Here is a 24682-nt window from a genome sequence, read left to right as displayed (position 1 = left end):
GACTTTTCCGTAAAGAAATGAGTGTTTTTAATGGAATACGTAATACAGTGGTGAAATTCACTGACTGTGTAGTTTTGCCCTAGGTTTGAGACGATGAATGAATCGGTAAACGCGCGCATCGCCGGATGTAAATTGACGACTTCCGCTCGAATGATTTTTCTCTTTATTGATGAGCCATATAATAAACAACTTAATAACCTCGACCGTTCGGTCGTTACGGGAAAATCTCAAACCTCGGCCTACCGTATTGACCTCGCTATCGCTCGGTCAATACGGCAAGGCCTCAGTTTGAGATTTTCCCGTAACGACCTCACTCTCGGTTATTAAGTAGTTAATAATCAATGACCACAAGTAAATAAAATGTCCTGTTAGCAAATTTACATAAATAATGCTAATTGTACTCAGGAGCCAATTTGAAGCCAAAGACACAAGGGTGCTTAAGCACCGACAACGGCAAAATGGAGATATGAATATTAGCCGTCGTCGTTGTTGTTTTGCAGAGGAAGGCAAAGAACTGCACAAAGATTTATAACGCACGTGCACAGCCATTGTTTTCCTTTTGTTTGGTGACGTTCTCGTTGCCGTCGTCGTCGTGTTTTGCTTAAGTTCCCTACTAGCATCTTCAGAACGGGTTCTGCACGAATTTTGTCAATCCTAGCGATGAATAAATCAACAATTGACTTACTAACCTGCGGTTTGAGAACTCGAAACATTATGCTTCTCACTGCCCGTGAATCTTAATCACAGGAGCTTCCTCTTGACACACCTTAATACGAAAGATATTGCGATGGTAAGATATGGTTTACTATGAAAATAATATAATATACAAAGTTGGGGGAGCTCGTTCTACACAACTTGAAAACGGACAAACAGGACGATCGAAGACGAAACTGGAGATGGATGGCGTTAAAGCATTGAACAAATGACACCTCTTGACACCTCTTAGGCCTCTTGAAAGTGTTTTCAGTCAAAGGAGTGAAGGAGTGGTATTAATAACTACAACACAAAAATATTTGCTTGTAGCAAGTGACAGACACAGACTAACCTGTGGACCACAGAACACCATTATTGTACTGTCTGTCTGTCCATGTCAGTCATAAGAACTTCATCCACTGGCATGGTAACACAGTTTGTTACCTAACGACAGACAATAACGTAATAATTAGAAAAGGCTGACTTAACAAATGCTCATTTAATAGCGGGTCTGGATAGGGTGCAAGGAGGGGGAGGAAGGGGGCGCCGGAATCTCAATTATGGGGACCTCCCAGGGGTTTCGGGGAATAAGGGAACACGATCATTTATATCAAGGGAACAAGGGATATTTTTGGTATCAATTTGAGGGGACAAGAGATATCGTTACTATTAAAAGGAACTCTGACGAAAAATTTAGGCAACAATAACTTTTATTCATAGAGAACAGGGGAGAAAAGGTGCAATCTTTAAGAGGTCAACGGAGCATGCTACCTCCCCCACCCCCCCTTCCCCACTTCCGCCTGGGAGGCCCTCAGTTATGAGTAAAGGTCGCTGAGATTTAACTACTATTAGTGAAAATTTCAACCCACCCATTTCTCCGCCATCAGCAAATTTTGCAGTTCTCGGATGTCAGATATCAGTTACAAATGTATCATTTCTTAGTTGACAGTTGAAATTTTGACCGATTCTCAGTACTCAGTTAAACCCCATCCTGACCGTCTTAAATAGAAAGTAGCGGCGATCTCAGCCAATTTTACAGCAAATTTCAGTTTGTCTCAAAGTGTCTTCCAGATTGCATACAGTATTTCGCAGATCGCGAATTTTCAGTAGCGATGCGAACAATGTTTCCCTATGGAGTGGGAGAACAAATGACAAGGTAAATATTTCCTTCCCCTCCCCCTCCCCATCTTCTTATATATGCCTTGCCTTAAGAAGATCCTAAACTGTTCTTTCTACTACAATAACTTTTAATATAGACTATCCATTGCTCTTGATCAGATAACAATAATTTGTACAGGCTCCCGCACGAGTTAAACTTTATGCAAATTAGTCCGACAAGTCAGTTAAACTCACGCTCATGTTTACTAGAAAATCTTTGTAACAAATAAAATGCCTGTGCTTGGAGAACTTTTAAAGTAATCGTTCGAGGCAGCAACCAATATACACAAAATAGCTTTGTTACCTTTCAGAAAGATCCTGAACTACTTCAATCACCGTTATCCAGAGCGTTTTTGACGTTGAATCTGCACGTGTTGACGGCCATTGCTTCAAGACAAAGTTCTTACTATCCGGTAACTATATACGCTTTCAGCTCTTGTCCAAAATTTCTGTCATCATAATATTGACGGTTTTCGTTGCTAAAAATGTTCACTTGGCAGGTTTCTTTGCTCAGGAATAACTTTAGAACGATTTTCAAGTTATAGTCGTTTGCCATCGCTTTACTCGAGAGAGCGAAAGACGAATAACTGAATATTAATGAAAAAATTTATCTGCAATTCAAATGAAAACGAGAAATTGCATTGGGTTTTTTGCGACAAGTTAAAAAGGTATTGCGTATCTTACTAAAGATACGCTTTACGTTTTAAGTGGCGTAGACTGATTTTTAGAAGGATACTTGAAGGCCGCCCATAATTAATCTCTTTTCACGTTATGGGACATTAGCCTGCAACTGAAAATGTTAGGGATAATTCACCAAAAATGTCACGGGGCAATTATTTCACAAATTCGAGTCTGAAAGTGAGGAAGAGGCGAGGTCCGAACCGAAAAACTTCCGTTACGGGAAGAGTATTAGAATTCGGAAAACCTTTGTTTTGGGTGCGGTGAGGTGGTGCACAGTCTGTGTAAATAGCCCCCATCCCTTCCCCCGAGGGCGAAAGATCTAGTACTCGCGGACTGGGAAGCCTTCTGCAGACAAGAAACTTTGTACGCAACGTCTATGTCTTAAACGAGATATGATGCAGAACAAGATGAGTTTTACTCTCATGGTCATCTTTAGGACATTTTGATTGTAGGATTTTTCACTTACAATTGCCCAGGTTCCTTCGCAGCTTCCTCATCACACGACTGGGGACTTGAGACCGTTTTGTGCCAAGCCTCATTTTGATGCAGTGGCAAAACGTACAGGAAGAAGGCTGGGTACAAACCACGGACTGGAGACTGAGTTGTGCCCTGCCTCATTTTGATGCAGAGGCACCAAGCATAAGAGTTAGGCTGGGAACGAACCATTTGTGTGCAATTTGGTTGTAACGAATTATTGGACACAATGCAACTGTTTCAAACGTGTTTCACTTTGAAACTTCAATTCAACTGCGTTGAAGTTAATCAAATTAACCAACCACAAACGATGCCTTCCCGCAGTACACAGAAAATCCCAACCACGCCAAACATACGACAGTAGGATTCGGAGGAACATAGAAAGCTGAGGAACATAGAAAGCTAAGGAACAAATGAAAGCACTACTCATTATTATTTATTATAGGAAGTACTACATCAAAATACACCGTTTGGATTGATAAATAAAACCTTTGATTTCTAATTTACCATACAAATACATTATTGGAATATATGGTAATGCTCTGTATTACAAGTGACATTTATATGAAATAGAGGTCTTTTTGGGAGGGAGAAAATTCGAATTCTCCATGAATGCTGCTGTAATTCGGTAAAAACACGGACGAAACCTCTTCACAGTTACTTTCTATATGAAGGTAGCTCAAAGAGTACTCTTTTGTGTTTCTCTAGTTCTACACGAATGCTCTTCGCTAATTAACGCCCAGGCTTTCTCTGCTATTTTCTACCAAAAATAACTTTCTAGTGTTGGTACTGAATCACCAGAGAGCTCGTCAATGATGTTTATTTAAGATTTTGGTCACAAAAAAGTCTTTTGACTACGCAACCTAAACGAATGTAATCAAATATCCAGTTCTCTACTGTTTCTCGAAAGGAGATGCCTTCAAACTTGGTACTTTTAACGTTTTCAGGGCAAAAAAGTTCTTAATTGACTGCTGCCATCTTTATGTTGGGATTCCCCTTTTCTTTCTCATAAAAAAAACTAAGTTACTTGGATGCGGAGCAGTAAAGACAGCCACGTGCAGATAAACGGCACGTGCTGGGTTTTGACTCTTCAATTGGTCGAGAAGTTTGGAAAACCAACAGAGAGCTGTCAAAGAGGTATCAAAACCTACTCAAACATTTTAGGGAGTGTTATTGGTACAAGGCGTTCAGTGAAAAGAGCCTGGAACGAGCCAGGACGCCATCACCAGTCCTCTCCGCGTCTCGTTGTCTATCAATCGACTTGTTCGACTCTCTGCTTCTCCACACTCGTCCGTCTTGATGTTTTCGTAGTCAAGCTCATTTATTGACATGTCAATTCAAGTATCATGGAACTGTACCGTTCGCGTTTACTCTCTTGAGCTTCGTTCTCGGGACCAAAGCAAATACCGCGGATTTTCTAGCTCTTGGCCTTCATGACTGGTAGAGCTCCGCCATGAATGTCGGCCCAGAGTTTGCAGATAAGACTCAGCGCTTTTTCTTTCTCCTCGTACGTCTGCGCTACAATCCACCAGCACACATCATGCTCTTCAGGGTCGGGTATATGATGTGTTATAACGCACAACTCCCCTATACTGGCTGAATCAAACCCATCGGGAACATCCTCGTCTTGAAGTCGAGTCGGCGAGAAAACCATTTTAAAGTCGCACGAGTTGAAGTCACTGAATTCAACGCGTGACAACGATTTGATGTCACGCAAGTCCTGCACGTTGTACTGCGGGTTCTCGGGAAGTCCCGTTGCAAATAACGGCAGCGGGTAGTTGACATGGTCTTCAATGCAGAGGCATAAAGACTTGTCCATGATGATAAGCGTGCGAGGTTCTTCCTGTGCCGTTTCTGTTTCGTGGAAGACCAAGAGATAGACCAAGATAATAACATCACTGAGGACGCTGCAGTTAACGGATTGACGACTGAAGTCCGCCATGGCGTCTTTGAGAATCTCCAGCGTGTCATCGTTCGGATAAACGAACCGTACGCCACTGTTCGTATGTTGATAATCCGTTTTCGTAAACGTGTGCGGATCGACATCGCTAATCGATTGCGAGTCGTAGATACTCGTCGGAATCGTGTCGGTACTCGGAGGCGAAGAATCGCCGGTGTGATTTGACGACAAAATTGTGCTCAAACGTTCAAGAAAAGTACTCGTGAGATGAAAATCACGTGTGATCAATGTGAAAGTGTCTTCTTTGGATTCGGTTTCGAGTCGTAACGTTTGATCAAACAAACCCACACAAACTTGGCGCAATTTGCTGATAGAGATGAAATTAAAACAAATGGTAGGCTTAGCCTCTTTCAAGTCGGCGCCTTCTGAAATCCGCAGCTTCACTCCTTTCTTCTTGTTAATAGAAGCCTTGTGCTCTTTGTCGGCCAAAATGTACACATACAAGTTGCTTAGCAAGATGCAAACTTTGAATTCTAGCGAAGGGAAGAGATAAGGCGTGCAACCCGTCCACAAGACATGGAGAAGAGTTTCATCTTCGTTCTGTTCCTTCTGTGAAATCCACTTATGAAAGAAACCATCTAACACCTTTCTGTCCAGCGCTACTAAGCTCTCCAAGCTATTCACCATGCTTGGTTTGAAAATCGGCAGACTGTCCGACCCCACCCTCCGATGGGTCTTTTTAGACATCTGCTCCACAGGAGTACCCACAGGTGTTTGAAGGCCAATCGAAGCAGTGGATTCGAGTAAGCCTTTAGGATCTTTGTCGTCGTGAAGGACTGGGGAAGACTTGGGTTTGGAGTAAGTGATTTTCAGATCAGCTTGAAAATTGTCCTTCCACACTTGCGAGAGAGACCGCTGAAGTTGTGTACGCTCGTCCGCGGCTCGGAAAATTAGGTGCCAGCAATGTTGATCGTCGGCGGACGTTGACTCGGATTCGTCGCGGTCGAAGATGAGTGAGAGACCAAACACGCCAAAAAAATCACACACACTGCTTGCGAGCTCAAACACATCCACTCCAATAATTTTACTGATTACCTGAGACTTGGTAACCACCCACTGCGGTGTGGACGGCGGCGCCCGCACGAACGAGGGCAGTGGCCAGTGTACATGATCTTCGTCACACAGAAAAATCTGCGAATTCATGACGATCAAGCTTCGGAGCATCTTCGTAAGATCTCCGGTTTCTTGGACGCTGAACGAGGCACAGTCGGGAATTTCTCGGACAATTGAGTACATTAGCAGATTCTGGTTTTCCGTGGGAGACACTGCTCCAGATTTTGCCAGTTCGGATTTCAATTTGTTAATTTTCTCCTCGTTGGGAAATGTTAGCTTGGGGAGACTTTCAGAGGAAAACTGTCTCCTGATGCGAGGGACTGCAGATTGCTCGTCATTCAGGGGTTCCCCAAGGACTTCTCTCAATGTCTCTAGAAATTTGTCCGTTTTTTCGGCATCACGCGTGAGTACTGTAAAGGTCCCTCGAGGCCCATCAAGTTTAACCTCCATTCTAAAGCCCTGATCGAAGAATCCGAACACCACCTCGTTCAGTTCTCGGACGGGAAAGCTGTAAAAGCATTGCAGAATCTTACACAAATCGCTGGATGTTTTCAAGGCGCGTACGCCTTCGGGTGCGTCCAAATGCGATGAGTGCAACAAATATATGTTGACATTTGTCATCAACAGACAAATTGGAAGCTCGTGTTCTGGGCGAACATACGGAAGGCAACCGGACCACAGAACCAAACGGACCATCTCTGGCGAGGGCCCGGAGCGATCATGCCTTAAGCACCCCACGTCTATGAACTCCGCATGGAGGGCCTGATATATAGTCTGTATCCTGTGCGTACGACTGCGGTCTGATGGATTCTCCTCGCTGTTACGCAAGGATGGCTCCTGCTCAGGTTCGTGTAGGAAGTCGTCAAAATACTTGTGCAAGAGATCTTGTTGTACTCCTAATGGATTCGGCCAGTCTACGATATTCCTTGGGAAGACATCTACAAGCGGTTCTTGTACGTATACACTGGGAATAGACTCCTTTGATGACCTGCAAAGGTTAATGAAAAATAACTAGAGTAAAAAACATGAACATAAACTAGATAGACAGAGAACCTTATCAATAATGACAAACTCCTCAACAAGATCACAGAAGCAATGAAGATTTACTACACGGGAAACGGGCAAAAAATAACTCTTAATGACCGAATTCGAGGTCCGTATTGTAAGTTGCGGACCGATCTTTTCCCCTTCAATTTATGGCAAGCCAAGGGTGAAACGCGCGGGCCTGTGTGATGGAGTTGTTCAGTAGACCATTCGATAGACTTACGTCAAAAGCAAAACGATTCAATTTGAAATCGTTGCTGAGTCGTTAGCAAATTAATACATATCAAAATTTTTTCGAAAACGAAAAGTTCTACTCGTTTATTTGCCATGAACGTTAAGAAAACTTGACGATAAATTAAGAGACATTTTGGCGCCAAAAACTACTCCACATTTTAGCGAGTTGTACAGTAGAGTACGACCCGCTACTGACTAATCACAGCGTGAGTATTACCTCAGAGATATAGTAAAAGAAAAAACGGAGAAGACAAAGAAATGAGAGAAACAGACGAATAAAAAAGAGGCAACTCGTTACCTTTCAGTAATGAACTTGTAAAGCAGTGCAAACAGCTCAGCGGCATCTTCAATTGAGCGCATGCGGTACCTCGCCACTTGTCGATAGTCCTTGTTGTGATCGGAAGTCAAACTGTCGCTGTCATCCGCGTGATGACGTCGCCATTCCTTGGAAAAGACGTCGCGGATGTCTACACAGAAGACGTCCTGCACTTTCAAAATGTCCACACTGCTGATGTCCTCTGGGAAATGACAAAGACAAAGAAAACTAGTTGTTGCAAACGAATAAACAAACAGCCCCCCACAAAAGTTAAATCATGGGTTGAATTCTAGTCTTACCCAAATTATGCTTGGCAAATGTCTTGCCGGTAGTGATTTGTATCTCGATAATGACCCCTTTAAAAAGGTCCACTCCAAGCATCCTTTCCTCGGTGATTCCTCTATTACGCTCCTCTCCCTCGACCTCCACCATATATGTACCCGAGGTCCTGCAATGGATTTCAGAGGTCCATGATCACTTTTCCAAATTTAAAACTAGTAAAGACGGATTTTAGTTTTCTAATAACGAGACAAATGAAGACCATTAAATGAGCTCTGTCATGGTATTTTGAGTTATTCTGGCCACGTAAAAAAATAACCTTTAAATTAAAGGAAACCTGAAAATAATAGTTCACTAGCATAGGAAACATCAAAGCGATAATAGTAATAAACCACAAAGTAACAAGGATGGCCAAGAATGGAAAAGATTAACACGGATTACAAACGACGAACTTGAAATATTTAAGCTAAACTTTTCAGTATGCGCAAACCGTGACATAATTATGAAGGCAAACCGTGAAGCAAAACGTTTTTTAAAGTTACATTACGTACAGGTCTGCGCTTGATTCTACTTTGTCGTGAACAAGTCTTTCCAGTTCAGGCGCAAAGCCAAACTGTAAACAACGTGGATGAGCCTCGTTCTCGCCCGGTGCGTCCGCAGTCTCCTGGAGAACAATAAAATCAAATGAACAAGTTGATCACTACTTCAAGGAAGTACAACACAAGCTGTATGCTTAAATGGAAGCAAGCTAATTAACCATGTTTTAAACGCTCAAAAGCGCAATTTTCTAAGGTGCACATTGGCTGGTTCACACCATACCTTAGCGAAATGCAGCCTTGTGATCCTGCATTATGTTATAAGCTATATATTCACTGATATAATCACTATTCAGGTTCAACTTTGCCTTTTTTTCCCCAACTACTGTACATCAGCAACCTCAACTCAGAAATCACGAACGCTTATCGTTAACAAACAGTTACTTGCATCACGCGTCATAACGCATGGATAAAAAAGACTTTACTGTGCAACTGCTTTAGCCACATGTACATCCCCTAACCTGTTGTTCTGATGAAATGCTCAGACTAGCACTAGCTCCACTGATCATGTCAAGTTTGGGAGACGGCTGATCGCTTGCAGGCTCACTTTGACCATTGTCGTCCACTAGACAGGCTTGACCATTCTGTTGGAGCTAAAATGACAAAAAAAAACATAGTAATTACTTTTGAACAGTTAGAAAAAATAAAAATCGCCATTAACCAGGAAATTTACGTCACTATGTATAATAATGAAGGCTGCCCTAACCTGGGCCATTTCTTCTTCTCCTTGTATCTCACCAAATATTTTGAGCCAAGAATCTCCTCCCATTTGGCGAATTTTCTCCACTCGGGAACGAAATTCTGCGTCGGTATCATCGAGAAGTGAGTTCGAGTCTGTAAAGCAAAGGTGAAAATTTGAATTTTCATAAAACGCTTCCAGTTCTGAGACTAAACCTGTGTGACATACATTTGCCATACAAGTATGGCAGGTTTATGGCAAATGTAAGGCAAATGTGTGCCAAATGTAAGGCAAATGCGTGGCGAATGTATGGCAAATGTATGGTAAATGTATGGCAAATGTATGGCAAATGTATGGTAAATGTATGGCAAATGTATGGTAAATGTATGGTAAAGATATGGTAAAGATATGGTAAAGATATGGTGAATGTATGGCAAATGTATGGCAAATGTATGGCAAATGTATGGTAAATGTATGGTAAATGTATGGCAAATGTATGGCAAATGTATGGTAAATGTATGGCAAATGTATGGTAAATGAATGGTAAATGTATGGCAACTGCATGGTAAACAATGATGTATGTCAAATGTGTGTCAAATGTATGGTAAATGTATGGCAAATGTATGGCAAATGTATGGTAAATGTATGGCAAATGTATGGCAAATGTATGGTAAATGTATGGTAAATGAATGGTAAATGTATGGCAACTGCATGGTAAACAATGATGTATGTCAAATGTGTGTCAAATGTATGGTAAATGTATGGCAAATGTATGGCAAATGTATGGCAAATGTATGGCAAATGTATGGCAAATGTATGGCAAATGTATGGCAAATGTATGGCAAATGTATGGCAAATGTATGGCAAATGTATGGCAAATGTATGGTAAATGTATGGCAAATGTATGGTAAATGTATGGCAAATGTATGGTAAATGAATGGTAAATGTATGGCAACTGCATGGTAAACAATGATGTATGTCAAATGTGTGTCAAATGTATGGTAAATGTATGGCAAATGTATGGTAAATGTATGGCAAATGTATGGCAAATGTATGGCAAATGTATGGTAAATGTATGGTAAAGATATGGTAAAGATATGGTGAATGTATGGCAAATGTATGGCAAATGTATGGCAAATGTATGGTAAATGTATGGCAAATGTATGGCAAATGTATGGTAAATGTATGGCAAATGTATGGTAAATGAATGGTAAATGTATGGCAACTGCATGGTAAACAATGATGTATGTCAAATGTGTGTCAAATGTATGTCAAATGTATGTCGAATGTATGTCAAATGTGTGTCAAATGTATGGCAAATGTATGTCAAATTTATGTCAAATGTATGTCAAATGTATGTCAAATGTATGTCAAATGTATGTCAAATGTATGTCAAATGTGTGGCAAATGTATGGCAAGTGTATGCCGTCGGCAATACGCTGGTTGTGACTGTTATTTTCTCTGCCGCTCACAACACCCACAAAGTCTATCTCCCAACAACCATAATTCAAACTAAACGTTCACTCTACCTGTTAAGGACGAACTTGGCTGAATATCCGAGGCAGAATCCAGAGCTATTACCCTATCAATGCTTTTGGCCTAAAAAAATAACAAAACAAAGTTGCACGCTTTGGACATTAGCAATTTTTCTCCCGTAGCACAAACCTCTTGAAGCGCAAATAATCTGGCCCGGGTTGTTCGAAAGGTGGATAACGCTATCCACCGGATAAATCACTATCCAGTGGATAGCATGGTTTGTTTTGTCAACACTTATCCGCTGGATAGCGATTTCTTCTGCGGATACTGTTATCCAGCCTTCGAACAACAGGGGCCTGACCCGCAATCTTCTTATTCATGGCAAAGGTCTCAACTTCAAAACTCGGCATTTTCAAATTGAACATGGTGGCTAATAAGGTAGAGATGTGTTGATGTCAGCAACTAACCTGAAAAGACAAACTACTAACAACTCTAAAAGACCAGCTACAATTTTATTTAGGACTCGCTCATCTAAAGGCTACAAAGCTGAGACATGCTACATCTGACGAGTGCGATGCATGGCTTTCGTTCTGAAGTTAGACAATGCACTGAAGAACGACTTGTATGCATAGAAACTTCTTTTTTAAATTACCTTCTTGTGGCCTTTTTTCGACATTGGATACTGAGGTGGAGTTGGATAATTAATGATCTCAAAATTCAGTTCCTCCTGGAGTAGTTCACGAATTCTGTTCATCTCTCTGCTTGATGGGCATTGGCCATCAAGTTGAACCTAAGAATAATCACAATTACCTTATTTTACGTAAGGTTAAGTATTCAGCTTTCAGTGTTGCTTTCACCGTCATATCACAAGAAATTTTGGGTCAATAAACTTCATTTAGGTGTGCAGGCTAGCAGACGAGTCTATGGATTAAGGGGTCATGGTCTGAACACATCCTGTAGCCACTGTGTTCTGTCCTAGGCGACACACTTCAGTCTCACAGTGCTTCTTTCCACTCAGGACAGGTTTGTTCAAAAGCGGATTAAGCTGACCCAGTATTAGCAAAAATTTTGATTTCACTTTAAATTTGTAACTCTTTGGGGAGGTTATCTGTTTGTACTGTTTGTCCTTCAGTTTTGAAGGGGTATAAGGGGTACAAGGGGTATAAGGGTATAAGGGTATTAGGGTATAGGGGTATCAGGGTATCAGGGTATCAGGGTATCAGGATATCAGGGTATCAGGGTATAAGGGGTACAAGGGGTACAAGGGGTATAAGGGGTACAAGGGGTATAAGGAGTATAAGGGTATAAGGGTATCAGGGTATAGGGGTATCAGGGTATCAGGGTATCAGGGTATAAGGGGTACAAGGGGTATAAGGAGTATAAGGGTATAAGGGTATTAGGGTATAGGGGTATCAGGGTATCAGGGTATCAGGGTATCAGGGTATCAGGATATCAGGGTATCAGGGTATAAGGGGTACAAGGGGTATAAGGGGTATAAGGGTATAAGGGTATTAGGGTATAGGGGTATCAGGGTATCAGGATATCAGGGTATCAGGGTATCAGGATATCAGGGTATCAGGGTATAAGGGGTACAAGGGGTATAAGGAGTATAAGGGTATAAGGGGTATAAGGAGTATAAGGGTATAAGGGTATTAGGGTATAGGGGTATCAGGGTATCAGGGTATCAGGGTATAAGGGGTACAAGGGGTATAAGGGGTATAAGGGGTATAAGGGGTATAAGGGGTATAAGGGTATAAGGGTATAAGGGTATTAAGGTATAGGGGTATCAGGGTATCAGGGTATCAGGGTATCAGGGTATCAGGATATCAGGGTATCAGGATATCAGGGTATCAGGGTATAAGGGGTATAAGGGGTATAAGGAGTATAAGGGTATAAGGGTATTAGGGTATAGGGGTATCAGGGTATCAGGGTATCAGGGTATCAGGGTATCAGGGTATCAGGATATCAGGGTATCAGGATATCAGGGTATCAGGGTATAAGGGGTATAAGGGGTATAAGGAGTATAAGGGTATAAGGGTATTAGGGTATAGGGGTATCAGGGTATCAGGGTATCAGGGTATCAGGGTATCAGGATATCAGGGTATCAGGGTATAAGGGGTACAAGGGGTATAAGGGGTATAAGGGTATTAGGGTATAGGGGTATCAGGGTATCAGGATATCAGGGTATCAGGGTATCAGGATATCAGGGTATCAGGGTATAAGGGGTACAAGGGGTATAAGGAGTATAAGGGTATAAGGGGTATAAGGAGTATAAGGGTATAAGGGTATTAGGGTATAGGGGTATCAGGGTATCAGGGTATCAGGGTATCAGGATATCAGGATATCAGGGTATCAGGGTATAAGGGGTACAAGGGGTATAAGGGGTATAAGGGGTATAAGGGTATAAGGGTATTAGGGTATAGGGGTATCAGGGTATCAGGGTATCAGGGTATCAGGATATCAGGGTATCAGGGTATAAGGGGTACAAGGGGTATAAGGGGTATAAGGGGTATAAGGGGTATAAGGCTATAAGGAGTATAAGGGTATAAGGGGTATAAGGGTATAAGGGTATTAGGGTATAGGGGTATCAGGGTATCAGGGTATCAGGGTATAAGGGGTACAAGGGGTATAAGGAGTATAAGGGTATAAGGGTATTAGGGTATAGGGGTATCAGGGTATAAGGGGTATAAGGCTATAAGGAGTATAAGGGTATAAGGGGTATAAGGGTATAAGGGTATTAGGGTATAGGGGTATCAGGGTATCAGGGTATCAGGGTATCAGGGTATAAGGGGTACAAGGGGTATAAGGAGTATAAGGGTATAAGGGTATTAGGGTATAGGGGTATCAGGGTATCAGGGTATCAGGGTATAAGGGGTATAAGGCTATAAGGAGTATAAGGGTATAAGGGGTATAAGGGTATAAGGGTATTAGGGTATAGGGGTATCAGGGTATCAGGGTATCAGGGTATAAGGGGTACAAGGGGTATAAGGAGTATAAGGGTATAAGGGTATTAGGGTATAGGGGTATCAGGGTATCAGGGTATCAGGGTATCAGGGTATAAGGGGTATAAGGCTATAAGGAGTATAAGGGTATAAGGGGTATAAGGGTATAAGGGTATTAGGGTATAGGGGTATCAGGGTATCAGGGTATCAGGGTATAAGGGGTACAAGGGGTATAAGGAGTATAAGGGTATAAGGGTATTAGGGTATAGGGGTATCAGGATATCAGGGTATCAGGGTATAAGGGGTACAAGGGGTATAAGGAGTATAAGGGTATAAGGGTATTAGGGTATAGGGGTATCAGGGTATCAGGGTATCAGGGTATAAGGGGTACAAGGGGTATAAGGAGTATAAGGGTATAAGGGTATCAGGGTATCAGGATATCAGGGTATCAGGGTATAAGGGGTACAAGGGGTATAAGGGGTATAAGGGGTATAAGGCTATAAGGAGTATAAGGGTATAAGGGGTATAAGGGTATAAGGGGTATAAGGCTATAAGGAGTATAAGGGTATAAGGGATATAAGGGTATAAGGGTATTAGGGTATAGGGGTATCAGGGTATCAGGGTATCAGGGTATCAGGATATCAGGGTATCAGGGTATAAGGGGTACAAGGGGTATAAGGGGTATAAGGGGTATAAGGAGTATAAGGGTATAAGGGTATTAGGGTATAGGGGTATCAGGGTATCAGGGTATCAGGGTATCAGGATATCAGGGTATCAGGATATCAGGGTATCAGGGTATAAGGGGTACAAGGGGTATAAGGGGTATAAGGGTATAAGGAGTATAAGGGTATAAGGGGTATAAGGGATATAAGGGTATAAGGGTATTAGGGTATAGGGGTATCAGGGTATCAGGGCATCAGGGTATCAGGGTATCAGGGTATCAGGGTATCAGGGTATCAGGGTATCAGGGTATCAGGGTATAAGGGTATAAGGGGTATAAGGGTATAAGGGTACCATGAAGCAAAATATTAGGACAATGTGAACAAATGCTGAGCTGAGTAGCAATTTCTCCTGATCACCTCTTGTACTTTAGCTGGGATAAGCTCAGATTTTACAGTAAGCTAAGGCCACCAGTCCAGTAAAACACACTCACATAACTAGTATCAAACAGTTTTACTAACTTGTTCTGCCCGGTCATCAAATGCTGTAAAGACTCTAATGCGGTACATGGGTTCTTTTGTCATGGCATTTTCTCTTAAGTCGATAATTTCCAGGCATGGTAATTCTCCTAACATCAGCACTGAGCCTATATCTGTGAAGTTATTCTCACTGAGGTTAAGATCCGCTAGCGAGTACATCTTGCCAAGTCCTGAGAAAAAAAGAACTTTCAGTCAGCTTCTAATAGCCATGGGAAGTATTTGTTATGATCTATGTACTGCAGGGGTTTCAATAAAATTTGAAGTAAGCAGCCAATTGGAGTAGAGTAGGCGACGGTATTAAGAAGGGGCTGTAAGGCCCCTTTTGCTAGGGGGTCTGGGGGCATGGTCCCCCAGAAATATTTGAAACATGGAAGCTCTGAAACGCTATTTCCAGCGTTCTGGGCACCAAATTGTGTATAAAAATAAGGACGATTTCTTACCAGCAATAACGTTTTTTTTTTATTACTTTTACAATCATCGTTATAAATTTTAATTTCGTTTGAGAGAATTGTTCTTTAAGTACTTCAATGGAGAAAAAAAGTAGCCGACGTCTCTGATCGAAGTAGCCGACACTCTTCGTCGGACGTCGGCGCTTATTGAAACACCTGGTACTGTTAAGTAATAATAAGACACGAGTTATTGTGTTGTACTGTAAGTAGTGTATAAGTATTAGTATTGTAAGTAGTGTAAGTAATTGTACTGTATTGTAAGTAATGTAAGCAGTGTAGTCTTAGTATTGTAAGTGGTAGAAGTCATCATTTTGAATAAGTAAGTATTGTAACCAGTGTGTGTGACAATCATTAACAAATGTGATAATAAACAATTATTCACCAAAGTGGGGAAAAATATCCACCGTGTCACCAACACTGAGGTGAACAACTGTTTTAGTACATACCACACTGGCTAGCCGACCAAAAAATTTCCTCTTCAGTAACTGAAGCAAAACGGGAAGCCAGTTTGTGTCTTTTTGGCTGAGCACACAGCTTATCACCTCCAAGTTCACCAATCAGATGACGTGAAAAGCACCTATTCAGTTGTGTGGTATAATTATACTGAAAGAAACTACATGTACTACTGAACAACAAAGTGATGACATCCTTGAAGCCAAAAGCAAATTTAAAATACAAAAAAAACTTAAAATGGTTCAGTACCTTCCACACTTTCTAGTTCATTTCCAGCCAGGTTTATTTTCTTGATGTTGCCAAGTCTTGTGTTCAAGTTGTTTCCAAGACTTGCTATTTTATTGTGAGACAAATCCAGCTCTACCAGATTCGACAAACCCTTTAAAAAACAACAGTTTTTTGTTGACTTGTGTGTTAATTTAGAAAGGCATTTCATTACAAGAATACAAAAATTAATTAAAAGCAATCATACCAAGAGGTGGGGGGGGGGGGGGGGGAGGTACTCCCTATAATGGCCTGTACAGGGAGGCCCAACCGTAAGGAGTACCTTTTCCAGGCTTGAAGGGTAGGGATTTCACAAGTTGAGGTATATGAAAGGGTAGTGAAATCAGAGTATCTTGACTCCCACTACAACATGGACTGAACAAGTAATACTTGTTTTTTGGTTTACATTTTCATTCCAAGGTTTTATAAAGGGATGCAGTGTTCCAAAGCAGGTATATATATGAAAGAGCTACCTTTTGCAATAAAAGGTATTTGAAAGGGGTAGCTTTTCTGTCAAAATGGTATACAAAAGGGTAAGGGGTTGAATCTCAGGGCAGTATTTGAGCCTTCCTGTATAAAACTTTTTTAGAGTAGCCCCCCATCCAGGAATTAGACTTTCAATGTAATACAATAGTGAACATCATAATCATTATCATTACTGAGGAAGTTGTGCTTGGAAAAGTGATTCATTCAAGAAAAATTAGAAGTTGATTCGTCTTAGAAATAAAAAAAGGCACAGGTCACGATGAAGCTTGTTCTACCTGAAGATGTTCAACAGTATCTATCAAGTTGTGGCTGAGATTCAAATGAGTGACATTTGGCATCAAAGCCTAACAATTCAACAAGACATGACGAAAGGTCAGTAAATATTTAAACTCCTAGCTGAATTTTGAATACAGGTAGCTTATAGGAGAATCTTTGTTTACAATATTTGCCTCATTACCATAAGCGATACATTTTCTGATGGAGCTACAAAGAGATTAATACTGATTAGTATATTCTCAGCTCCGACTATTGCATTTCTAGCTCTCTGATTGGCTCAAAAACTCCGACTATGAGCCATTAGTCGGAGTTTTACCTTATATGGAAAACAGTGCGCCAAGTTTAAAAATTTTCCGCTCTGTAAAATTGTTGAAATAAAAATCGGCGGCAAAAACCCGATTAAGAATATACTAAAACAATTATTCCATTCGACCTTGTTGGATATGAAGTGATCATAACCAACTCGCGCTACGCGCTGGTTGGTTATTTATCACTTCATATCCAACGCGGTTTCATGGAATAATTGTTAAATATTAAAAGGGCACAGCACGATTAACTGTCCCAAGGAATTTGAATGCGATGTATGAAATACTTTTTGTGCGATGCGGGTATAAATGCTCAAAATTTTACAAAGAATGTATGAGCTCATTAACGCTTTTGCCACACAAAAATTTTGATGTTTTTGAGAGCCAATTTCTCCTCAAATATTACACCCAAAGAGCCAAACATTTCACCACTTACAGTGTCTTGCCCAAGAACGCAACACAATGATGACTTTGCCCCAGGGCGACCAATAAGGGCCAAAACCTGTAACATCTGTTATGGCTGAGTATGCTTTATAAGCCCTTGATGTTACTCAATTTCCAACTTGCCCAAACCTGGATGTAATGCCTGAGAGTCATTTTCACCAGCCCCCTCCCCTTCCCCAATCCCCCTCGCTAACCCCCCCCCCCCAATTCAATCCCTTCCAGTATTGCTTACGGGCAGAACCCACTTGCCCAACCACAAAATCCACCTAGCCTTTTAATTTGCATGTTGTAGATCATATCTTCATTGATTTTAACACTGTCTACAGTTTGTTCTGACATTGTTGGCATGATAGGACCATAACTATACACTCACACAAAGTTCTTTAACAGGCCACTTTCTGAGATTTCCAGAAGTCAATCTTCACTCTGTTAATGCGTAGTTCCAGAAAATATCCATACCTCGCCCATGGAAGGGACCCCACCCCTCTGGAAATTTCAATCAAGCTTCATACGTTTCTCGAATTTTTTTTGCTGTTACAGAACCCCCATCCCCTCTGTGGAAACTCCAATCCCTTCTGTGGGGGGAAGGGGGAAAAAGAGTGTGGATATTTTCTGGAACTTAAAGTAATATAACAGTAAATCATGTAGTATTCACCACTGATTCATCAATATAGGGCAGGTCATTCCTGCTAAAATCTGCGTCAATCAAAGCTGTCCAAGTTCGGAAGTCCAATGCTGGACTGAGTGATGCAGAACCATCGGCTTCAACACTCTCCAAAACTCCTTGCTCCCAAATCTCATCATCGACCAGCATGTCCTGAAAATAATCAGACAATAGATTACAGGCTTAATCTTATATTTCACTGCAAGAGTGATCAACAACCATGAAAAAGCGGAAAATGATAACAAAACATCCTCACTAGTGAGGATATGAAAAGTATGCCACTCGGGTCCCGGATGTAGTTTTGTATGTAATTAAATTTTAAACAAAGAAAAATAGATTGACGTGGTTTCACACAATCACAAGAGTGCTCGATACAAATACATGCAGAGCAAAATACGAATTGAGATAGAAACTACAGTACACTGTAGTTGACAGTTACTCGAGTTTCATGCTTGAAGCGATCATCAGACCGATAAGTCATTTTATAACATTATTTCTCAGTAATGTTGTTGTACTTTTGTTGAGAAGAAAACCTGGGTGATGCATCCATAGGTTTTCTTCTGGTTTGACTTACCTTCAGTAAATGGACAGAATGGTGAACAGTAAGTTTCTCAACATGACCCTGAACATAACCTATTCCTTCAAATGGCTCCACATCACAACTGTCAATCTGAATAAAATGCGAACATGTTTGGAACAGCTGCCTGATTGACAGGATAATCAACTATTGTAACTGATAAACTCCTTTAATCATTACAAAATACATTGTACGAACAGGAAAATATGAGTTAAAGGACATCGACATGCTCAGCTTGTAAGAAAAACTACATTAACAACAACAAAAAAAAACTTATTGATGTACTGTACATGTACTGCCTAGCTTATAACAATCTAAGGAAAATGTTCCATTTCCTTCTTCTTCGTTTTAATTACTACAACTGTAAGTGATTCTGATAAAACAAAGTACATCATATCAATTTTTCAAGAATTAGATTTATAATCATGACAATATCCATAAAAATTAAGCTGACTAACCATCTATCTGTCTGTCTGACTGTCAGGCAGATGGATGGATGGATGGACGGATGGACGGACAGACAGACAGACGGACGGATGAATGGATGGATGGATGGATAGAAAGATTACACATGTAACTGACAGAAAGACAGACAGATGGAGAGATAAATGGACTGCCTGCCTGACTGACCGGCCGACTGTCTGTCTACATGTAAGTTTTACTGTCTCGTAACATTTATTTATTGATACGAAAGCTTAGTTATATACCTCAAGTGTTGTCAAGGCCTTGAAAATGGCGAGGTTACATTTCAGTGTTATGTTGTCACTAAGTTCTACCAGCTTCTTACTGCCAGAAATCTGAAAGTGCATCAAAATACCATTACATTAAGTTTAACAAAATTCAGTCAACTTGATGGAAATGTTAATAAGAGAACTGAAGAAAGAGTGAATTTACTATTAATAAATTTGTACTTACCTTCAAGTGTTTCAGTTGATATAAGAAGTCATAGAGATTACCTATCTCTGCGTGTGGAACATGGGAATCTGGGAAAATAAACAGCGAACTTTGTCCATTTTCAAAATGACCACAAAAATTGATCCACTCAATTGTAGGGTGTAACAAAACTCAAGCCTGGTAACTTGCGCTCAGCAGTTGTTCCCTCTGGCTTAGTGAACCCAAAGCATTTAATAATCAAAACCTGTTTTACTCGATCATACCACATGTGGGTGCAGCCATGCCAAACCTGCTTGTGACACAATGCAACTGGAGAGGAGTCATGGTGAACTGCTGTTCTTTGATCAGAATTTCATCACCTTTAACAAATAGAGAACAGTAGTTAAGCCACAGATCAGCTTACTGTAGTAATAAAAGTGTGGCTAACTATCATTTGGGCAAAGTTAGATTCAAAACAATGCAACCAGCAGTCTGCCCCTCTACGGTATGGGACCTGTTGGGTGGCCCACAGGGGATTCGCAGGGCACTTGTATTTTACTGCACTACATGTGCAGTTCTTTCCAGATCATTTGCACTGCTCATGCTGGGGAATCTTTGCAGATTTTTGCTCCCTTTCCCACTCTCCTCCCTCCCCCCCTCTTGGTATGCTGGTTTCTCGTATGTATTTGGTCAGGTAAGCTGCTTCCACTGATATTTTTCAGAGTGACAGTGCCAGTTGGCGGCCCCTTCTTGGGGTGGTTTCCACTTCCAGGGTTGCCATGGATACCTCCCCTCTGCATACGGTAGTTAGCACCCTGCTAACCTTTTAGGCACCTGAGTTCCCAAGCCTATCTATTTGAGATGAGTATAACTTGGAACCTACAAAAAGGACATATTAAACTCTACAAAGATTCACTATATCTAAAGGACCCGGCATGTTGTGGAAAATTGTGCACTAAAATTTGCGTACAACAAAATTGCAGTGTGTACACACTCCATTTTACCCCATGATTCTACATTAAAATGTCATGACAGTATCCAGTGTATTGTGTGACAATTTTAAGGGTAAACACAGGGTGAATTGCACTCAACATTAATTAATAATTTTTTTCAGTGTTTCACTGTCTGTCCACCTGACGCATTAAACCTACAGACAACTACTGTTGGACAAAATTACCTTTCCATGCTAAGTACATCAGGAAATGTTTAGTATTAAAGTGAAATACATGCAGTGACCCATTACTAATAAAATGAATCCTGGCTCTTACCTGTTGTGAACAATTCTTTTGCCAATGAATGAGTTACTCCACAAACATCCTGAATGATGGCATAAGATAAGTCTAATAAATACTAACAAGCAATTCAAAGCTAAAGTACGAACTTTTTAAATTAATGATATAAGCAGCTTTTAGACTCTACCACAGACTGGCCCATTAGAAAATGAAAAAAGTCAGTCTGGAAATTTCATTTTTCACAGGAAACTGAAATTTGATTTCCAGATGTTTAATTTTTTTCTCAGTACAGTATGAAATTTGTTTCTCACTATCCACAAATGAAAATATAATTAACTTTCATGTTTCAATTATCTCAATTTCCTGTTGCTTAATGAATAACCTACAGACTTCATTAAAGTGAACCAGTGAAGTAATCAGGTGAACCATGTGAACCAGACAAGTGAACAAGACAAGGGAGCCAAGTGAACCAGGTGAACAAGCCAAATGAGTAAGTTAAACCAAATGAACCAGCAAAGTGAACCAGGCAATTCATAATAATATATCTTTTGCTTTTAAATTAGGCAGGTTGTGTGCTCCTTTTACTTGAATGTAACTAAGATTTACAATGTCTTGTTTAAATACTTTTAAAACAAAGAAATATAAATTTAAAGTTAAGTAAATGCAGTTCCATGACCACTGGATAATCAAATTTAGTCTTTTTTGTCTCAAGATGTGTGGCGAATTTTAAACAATATCTTTCTGTCCAATCTTATTGGGATGATGTCCAAGTAAGTTTTCAAATCCCTCTTTGAGGCTGAACTACTCAAGCAGGCTTCTAGCCAAATCATAGTGAGATGGGTGTCCAGGCATCCTGTGGATGACCACTTATTCAAGAAAATTGTTTTATTTTTCATATGTTGCCTTATGAATTGTTCATTTGAGCAGGTCCCATAGCACACTTTGGATGCCCACTTTTCAAATCCTGGCTAAAAGCCTGTATTCAAGTTTATTATATGGAGAAGAGTGTTTTACTGGGAACTAAACCACTCGTAGATTCCATACGCCACTTCATCCGGGACCCGAGTGGCGTATTTTCCGTATGTCACCTTTGTGAGTGTCGTATCATTCAATGAAGTCACGATTCCCACCTTTTGCTTTTGTTGAATTGGTTTCTCCATATAATAAAAAGAACATTACATGTTGGCTCGAAGATATGAATTTTATGTTCTTGTGGCAAGAACAATATCTCACTCGAACATAAAATTCATATCTTCTCATCACCATGTAATATCCTCTATATATGGATATTGTTTTGATTGTCAAGGGCAAAGCCTAAACTGACTAAGACACCAGCCTGGGGTGGATCTACGAGGTCTAGGGGATTTGGGGGTTCAGTTAAAGCCCCTAAATTAAAAAAATGAGACATTACTGTATAACACTCTGACTTGGCCTCAGAATACTGGAAATCCCATTTCCTAGGGCCTCAATTTTAAAAATTTTCCAGATCCCTTACAGGGAACTGCCTTTGCTGGTCCATATCTCGAACCCCCTTCTCTAAAATCCTGTATCCGTCCCAGCTAGAGTAACTATGTACTAGTTGACTGGGCCAAGTCACTCTGTTCTATTTAAGATCATCTTACTAGTCTACGAAAGGTATGTGGGAAGGCTACCTTTTGTGTCAAAAATGATAACTGTTTAAAAGTGTAAGATTTGGAGAGGAGGTTTTCTCATAAAAAAAAACTTTGTTAGGTAACACCCTGCCCCCCCCCCCCCCTCTCCCTCCCACACGCACCTGCACACATCCCTGAAAGAGAACATGTTTTATTTCATCAAAAATGATAAAAAACTATATGTAATACAAAATCATAATCACTTACAAATTTGTCAGTCTCGAGAAACTCCAAAACTTCCTTCGGCAGGTTCTCAGCAAACGTTGACAGCAGTATTTCAAAGTATGCCTCCAGAGCTTGACGTCTCTTTTCCACATACTCAGGCTGAAGAAATCCAAAGTATTTCTTTGGAGGTATTAGAGAGCGATCCACTCCATGATTTTTTACAAGCTGTGTATATTGAAGGATCAAGGAAAAAATAATGAAATACAATGGCCAAATATATTCCAGGGATGATTATTCATCTGCATGAGACAGATAAATCTTCCAGGTGTTATAAGGAAAATCTTTGTTTTCAATATTTGCCTCATTAGCGACTTAGCAATACAGTTTCTGATGGAGCTACAAAAACATTTAATTTAGTTCTGAATATTGAAAGGGCACAGCACAATTGACTGTCCCAAGGAATTCAAGTCTGATGTATTGAATACAAAGAATGTATGAGCTCATTAGTGCTTTTGCCAACCAGAAATTTTGCAGTTTTTGAAAGCCAATTTCTCCTTGCATATTACACCCAAAGAGCCAAAAATATTTGCCAATTACTGTACTAAGTTTCACAAGCACTTTAAATATTAGTAGTCAATTTGTGTCTAGCTTGATGCCTTCTCTGTGTCTGTAAACAATGACGCCAGCAAAAATGCTATTGATTCTGCCTTTAGATAAATTACTTCTTGAAGACGTGCCGCTGCAGACAAATCAGCTAAAGGCAGGTTTTGCCACATAATTTGGTGAAACACCAAATTTACACCTAGACGATTTATCCATGTTTACACAGACAAATCGTCTTAGATGGATAAATTGCCTCCTAATATAGATTTTAAAATATAGGACCAATGACTGTGAATTTACTTGCTTGTTCAATGAGCTTTACAAATAGCCAACAAAATCCCAAAACATTAATAACCCAGCACCTCATTTTCAAGATCTTCCTTTCCTTTAATACAGCTACTTATGCCTGGCATATTCATCACCTTTGCATCACACAGTTTAAATATTTTTGAATAATAGAGAGCTTACATGTAATACTGACCTTCTCATGCAGCCCATAAAACTCTCTATACCTTCTTGTCACAATCCAAGAATATTCCCTTATGTAAACTTCAATGTAGTACACCTAAAAAATAGACATCTTAGATCTAAATTGTATACCCTGATCTAAGTTTGCAATTGACCTACACTGTACATTTTGAGTTGAATTCCTTATGCAGTCAAGTCTTCCAATTGATGTTATTGAATTGTTGAATAAATAAAGACTGCTATTATTTCTAGTTATCACAACATCAAAAGATTAATAATCATAAAACTTTAATGTTTACCATGAAAGCTCGACCTCAAATAACCCTTGCGAAATATGCTTACTGTGTCGAAATCGCTGCAATAAGGTGATTTTGCATCGCTGTATGAAGTTTCTATGCCAATTGCGACATTAGATTAACAGATTTTTCCTTCAAATTGTTTCGATCTCAAACATTTTGGCCATGAAATACGTATACATAGACAGGTCATCTCGGCTTCAGATCAATACGATATGCAGGTTTCGTAACCGATCGACAAACAAAACGCTATCGTAAACGTACAGATTTAAGACTTACTACCAACAGTATGATCACAAACTCGACCACATACCGTGTGAGAATCAATTTGCTCTGTCGCGGGAATCAGTACTTTACGAACTTTCATAGCGGTGGTCATCTCTGTTTGCAGAACTTTCTTCTATAAACCGAACTGAGTAGCAGAAACGGTGCGACATTACCGATCACATATTGCCCGGAAGATACGAAGCCACTTTATGGGCAACTTTCCACATAAACAATGATGAGTAGTCCCAGTAGCTTAGTAGCCAAGCCAAGCTCATCGAACGATGAGGAAGCTAGAAACTAGGAAGCTAAAGCTGAAGCAAAGCGAGCCCCTCCCTTCCCTACACCGTAGAAATGAGACGTTCCCGCATTTATTATATTTTTTGACTTGATTGCTAAAACTCCTGGGTATTTTGTGCTGTTGGAT

The 24682-nt window shown here is 40.4% G+C and overlaps 1 protein-coding gene across 2 annotated transcripts; it reads right to left on the bottom strand.

The window, feature by feature from the left end:
- Positions 1 to 1010: 1010 nt before the first annotated feature.
- Positions 1011 to 24629, bottom strand: LOC145460595 (uncharacterized). Of its 2 annotated transcripts, XR_014039869.1 has the most exons (21): positions 24305 to 24629; positions 23709 to 23792; positions 22667 to 22849; positions 20844 to 20892; positions 19860 to 19955; positions 19618 to 19685; positions 19410 to 19499; positions 18700 to 18795; positions 18117 to 18278; positions 16712 to 16780; positions 15936 to 16065; positions 14767 to 14954; positions 11296 to 11433; positions 10697 to 10766; positions 9195 to 9322; positions 8950 to 9081; positions 8444 to 8556; positions 7913 to 8061; positions 7596 to 7815; positions 2156 to 7007; positions 1011 to 1137 (listed from the first exon to the last, which is right to left on the bottom strand). XR_014039869.1 is itself a non-coding variant. In XM_081445465.1 (20 exons), exons 1-20 carry the CDS (start codon positions 24368 to 24370, stop codon positions 4424 to 4426), a joined length of 4815 nt encoding a protein of 1604 aa, XP_081301591.1. In that variant the 5' UTR covers positions 24371 to 24629; the 3' UTR covers positions 1513 to 4423. The 2 variants fall into 2 exon arrangements, 1 of the variants encoding a protein (XP_081301591.1); XM_081445465.1 differs by lacking the exon at positions 1011 to 1137 and having other exon boundaries at positions 1513 to 7007.
- Positions 24630 to 24682: the final 53 nt, after the last annotated feature.

The sequence above is a fragment of the Orbicella franksi genome, chromosome 11, assembly GCF_964199315.1.
Source record: "Orbicella franksi chromosome 11, jaOrbFran1.1, whole genome shotgun sequence".
Lineage (NCBI taxonomy): Eukaryota > Metazoa > Cnidaria > Anthozoa > Scleractinia > Merulinidae > Orbicella > Orbicella franksi.
The sequence above is the reverse complement of the archived record's forward strand: the minus strand, read 5'-3'. Positions and strand labels throughout refer to the sequence as shown.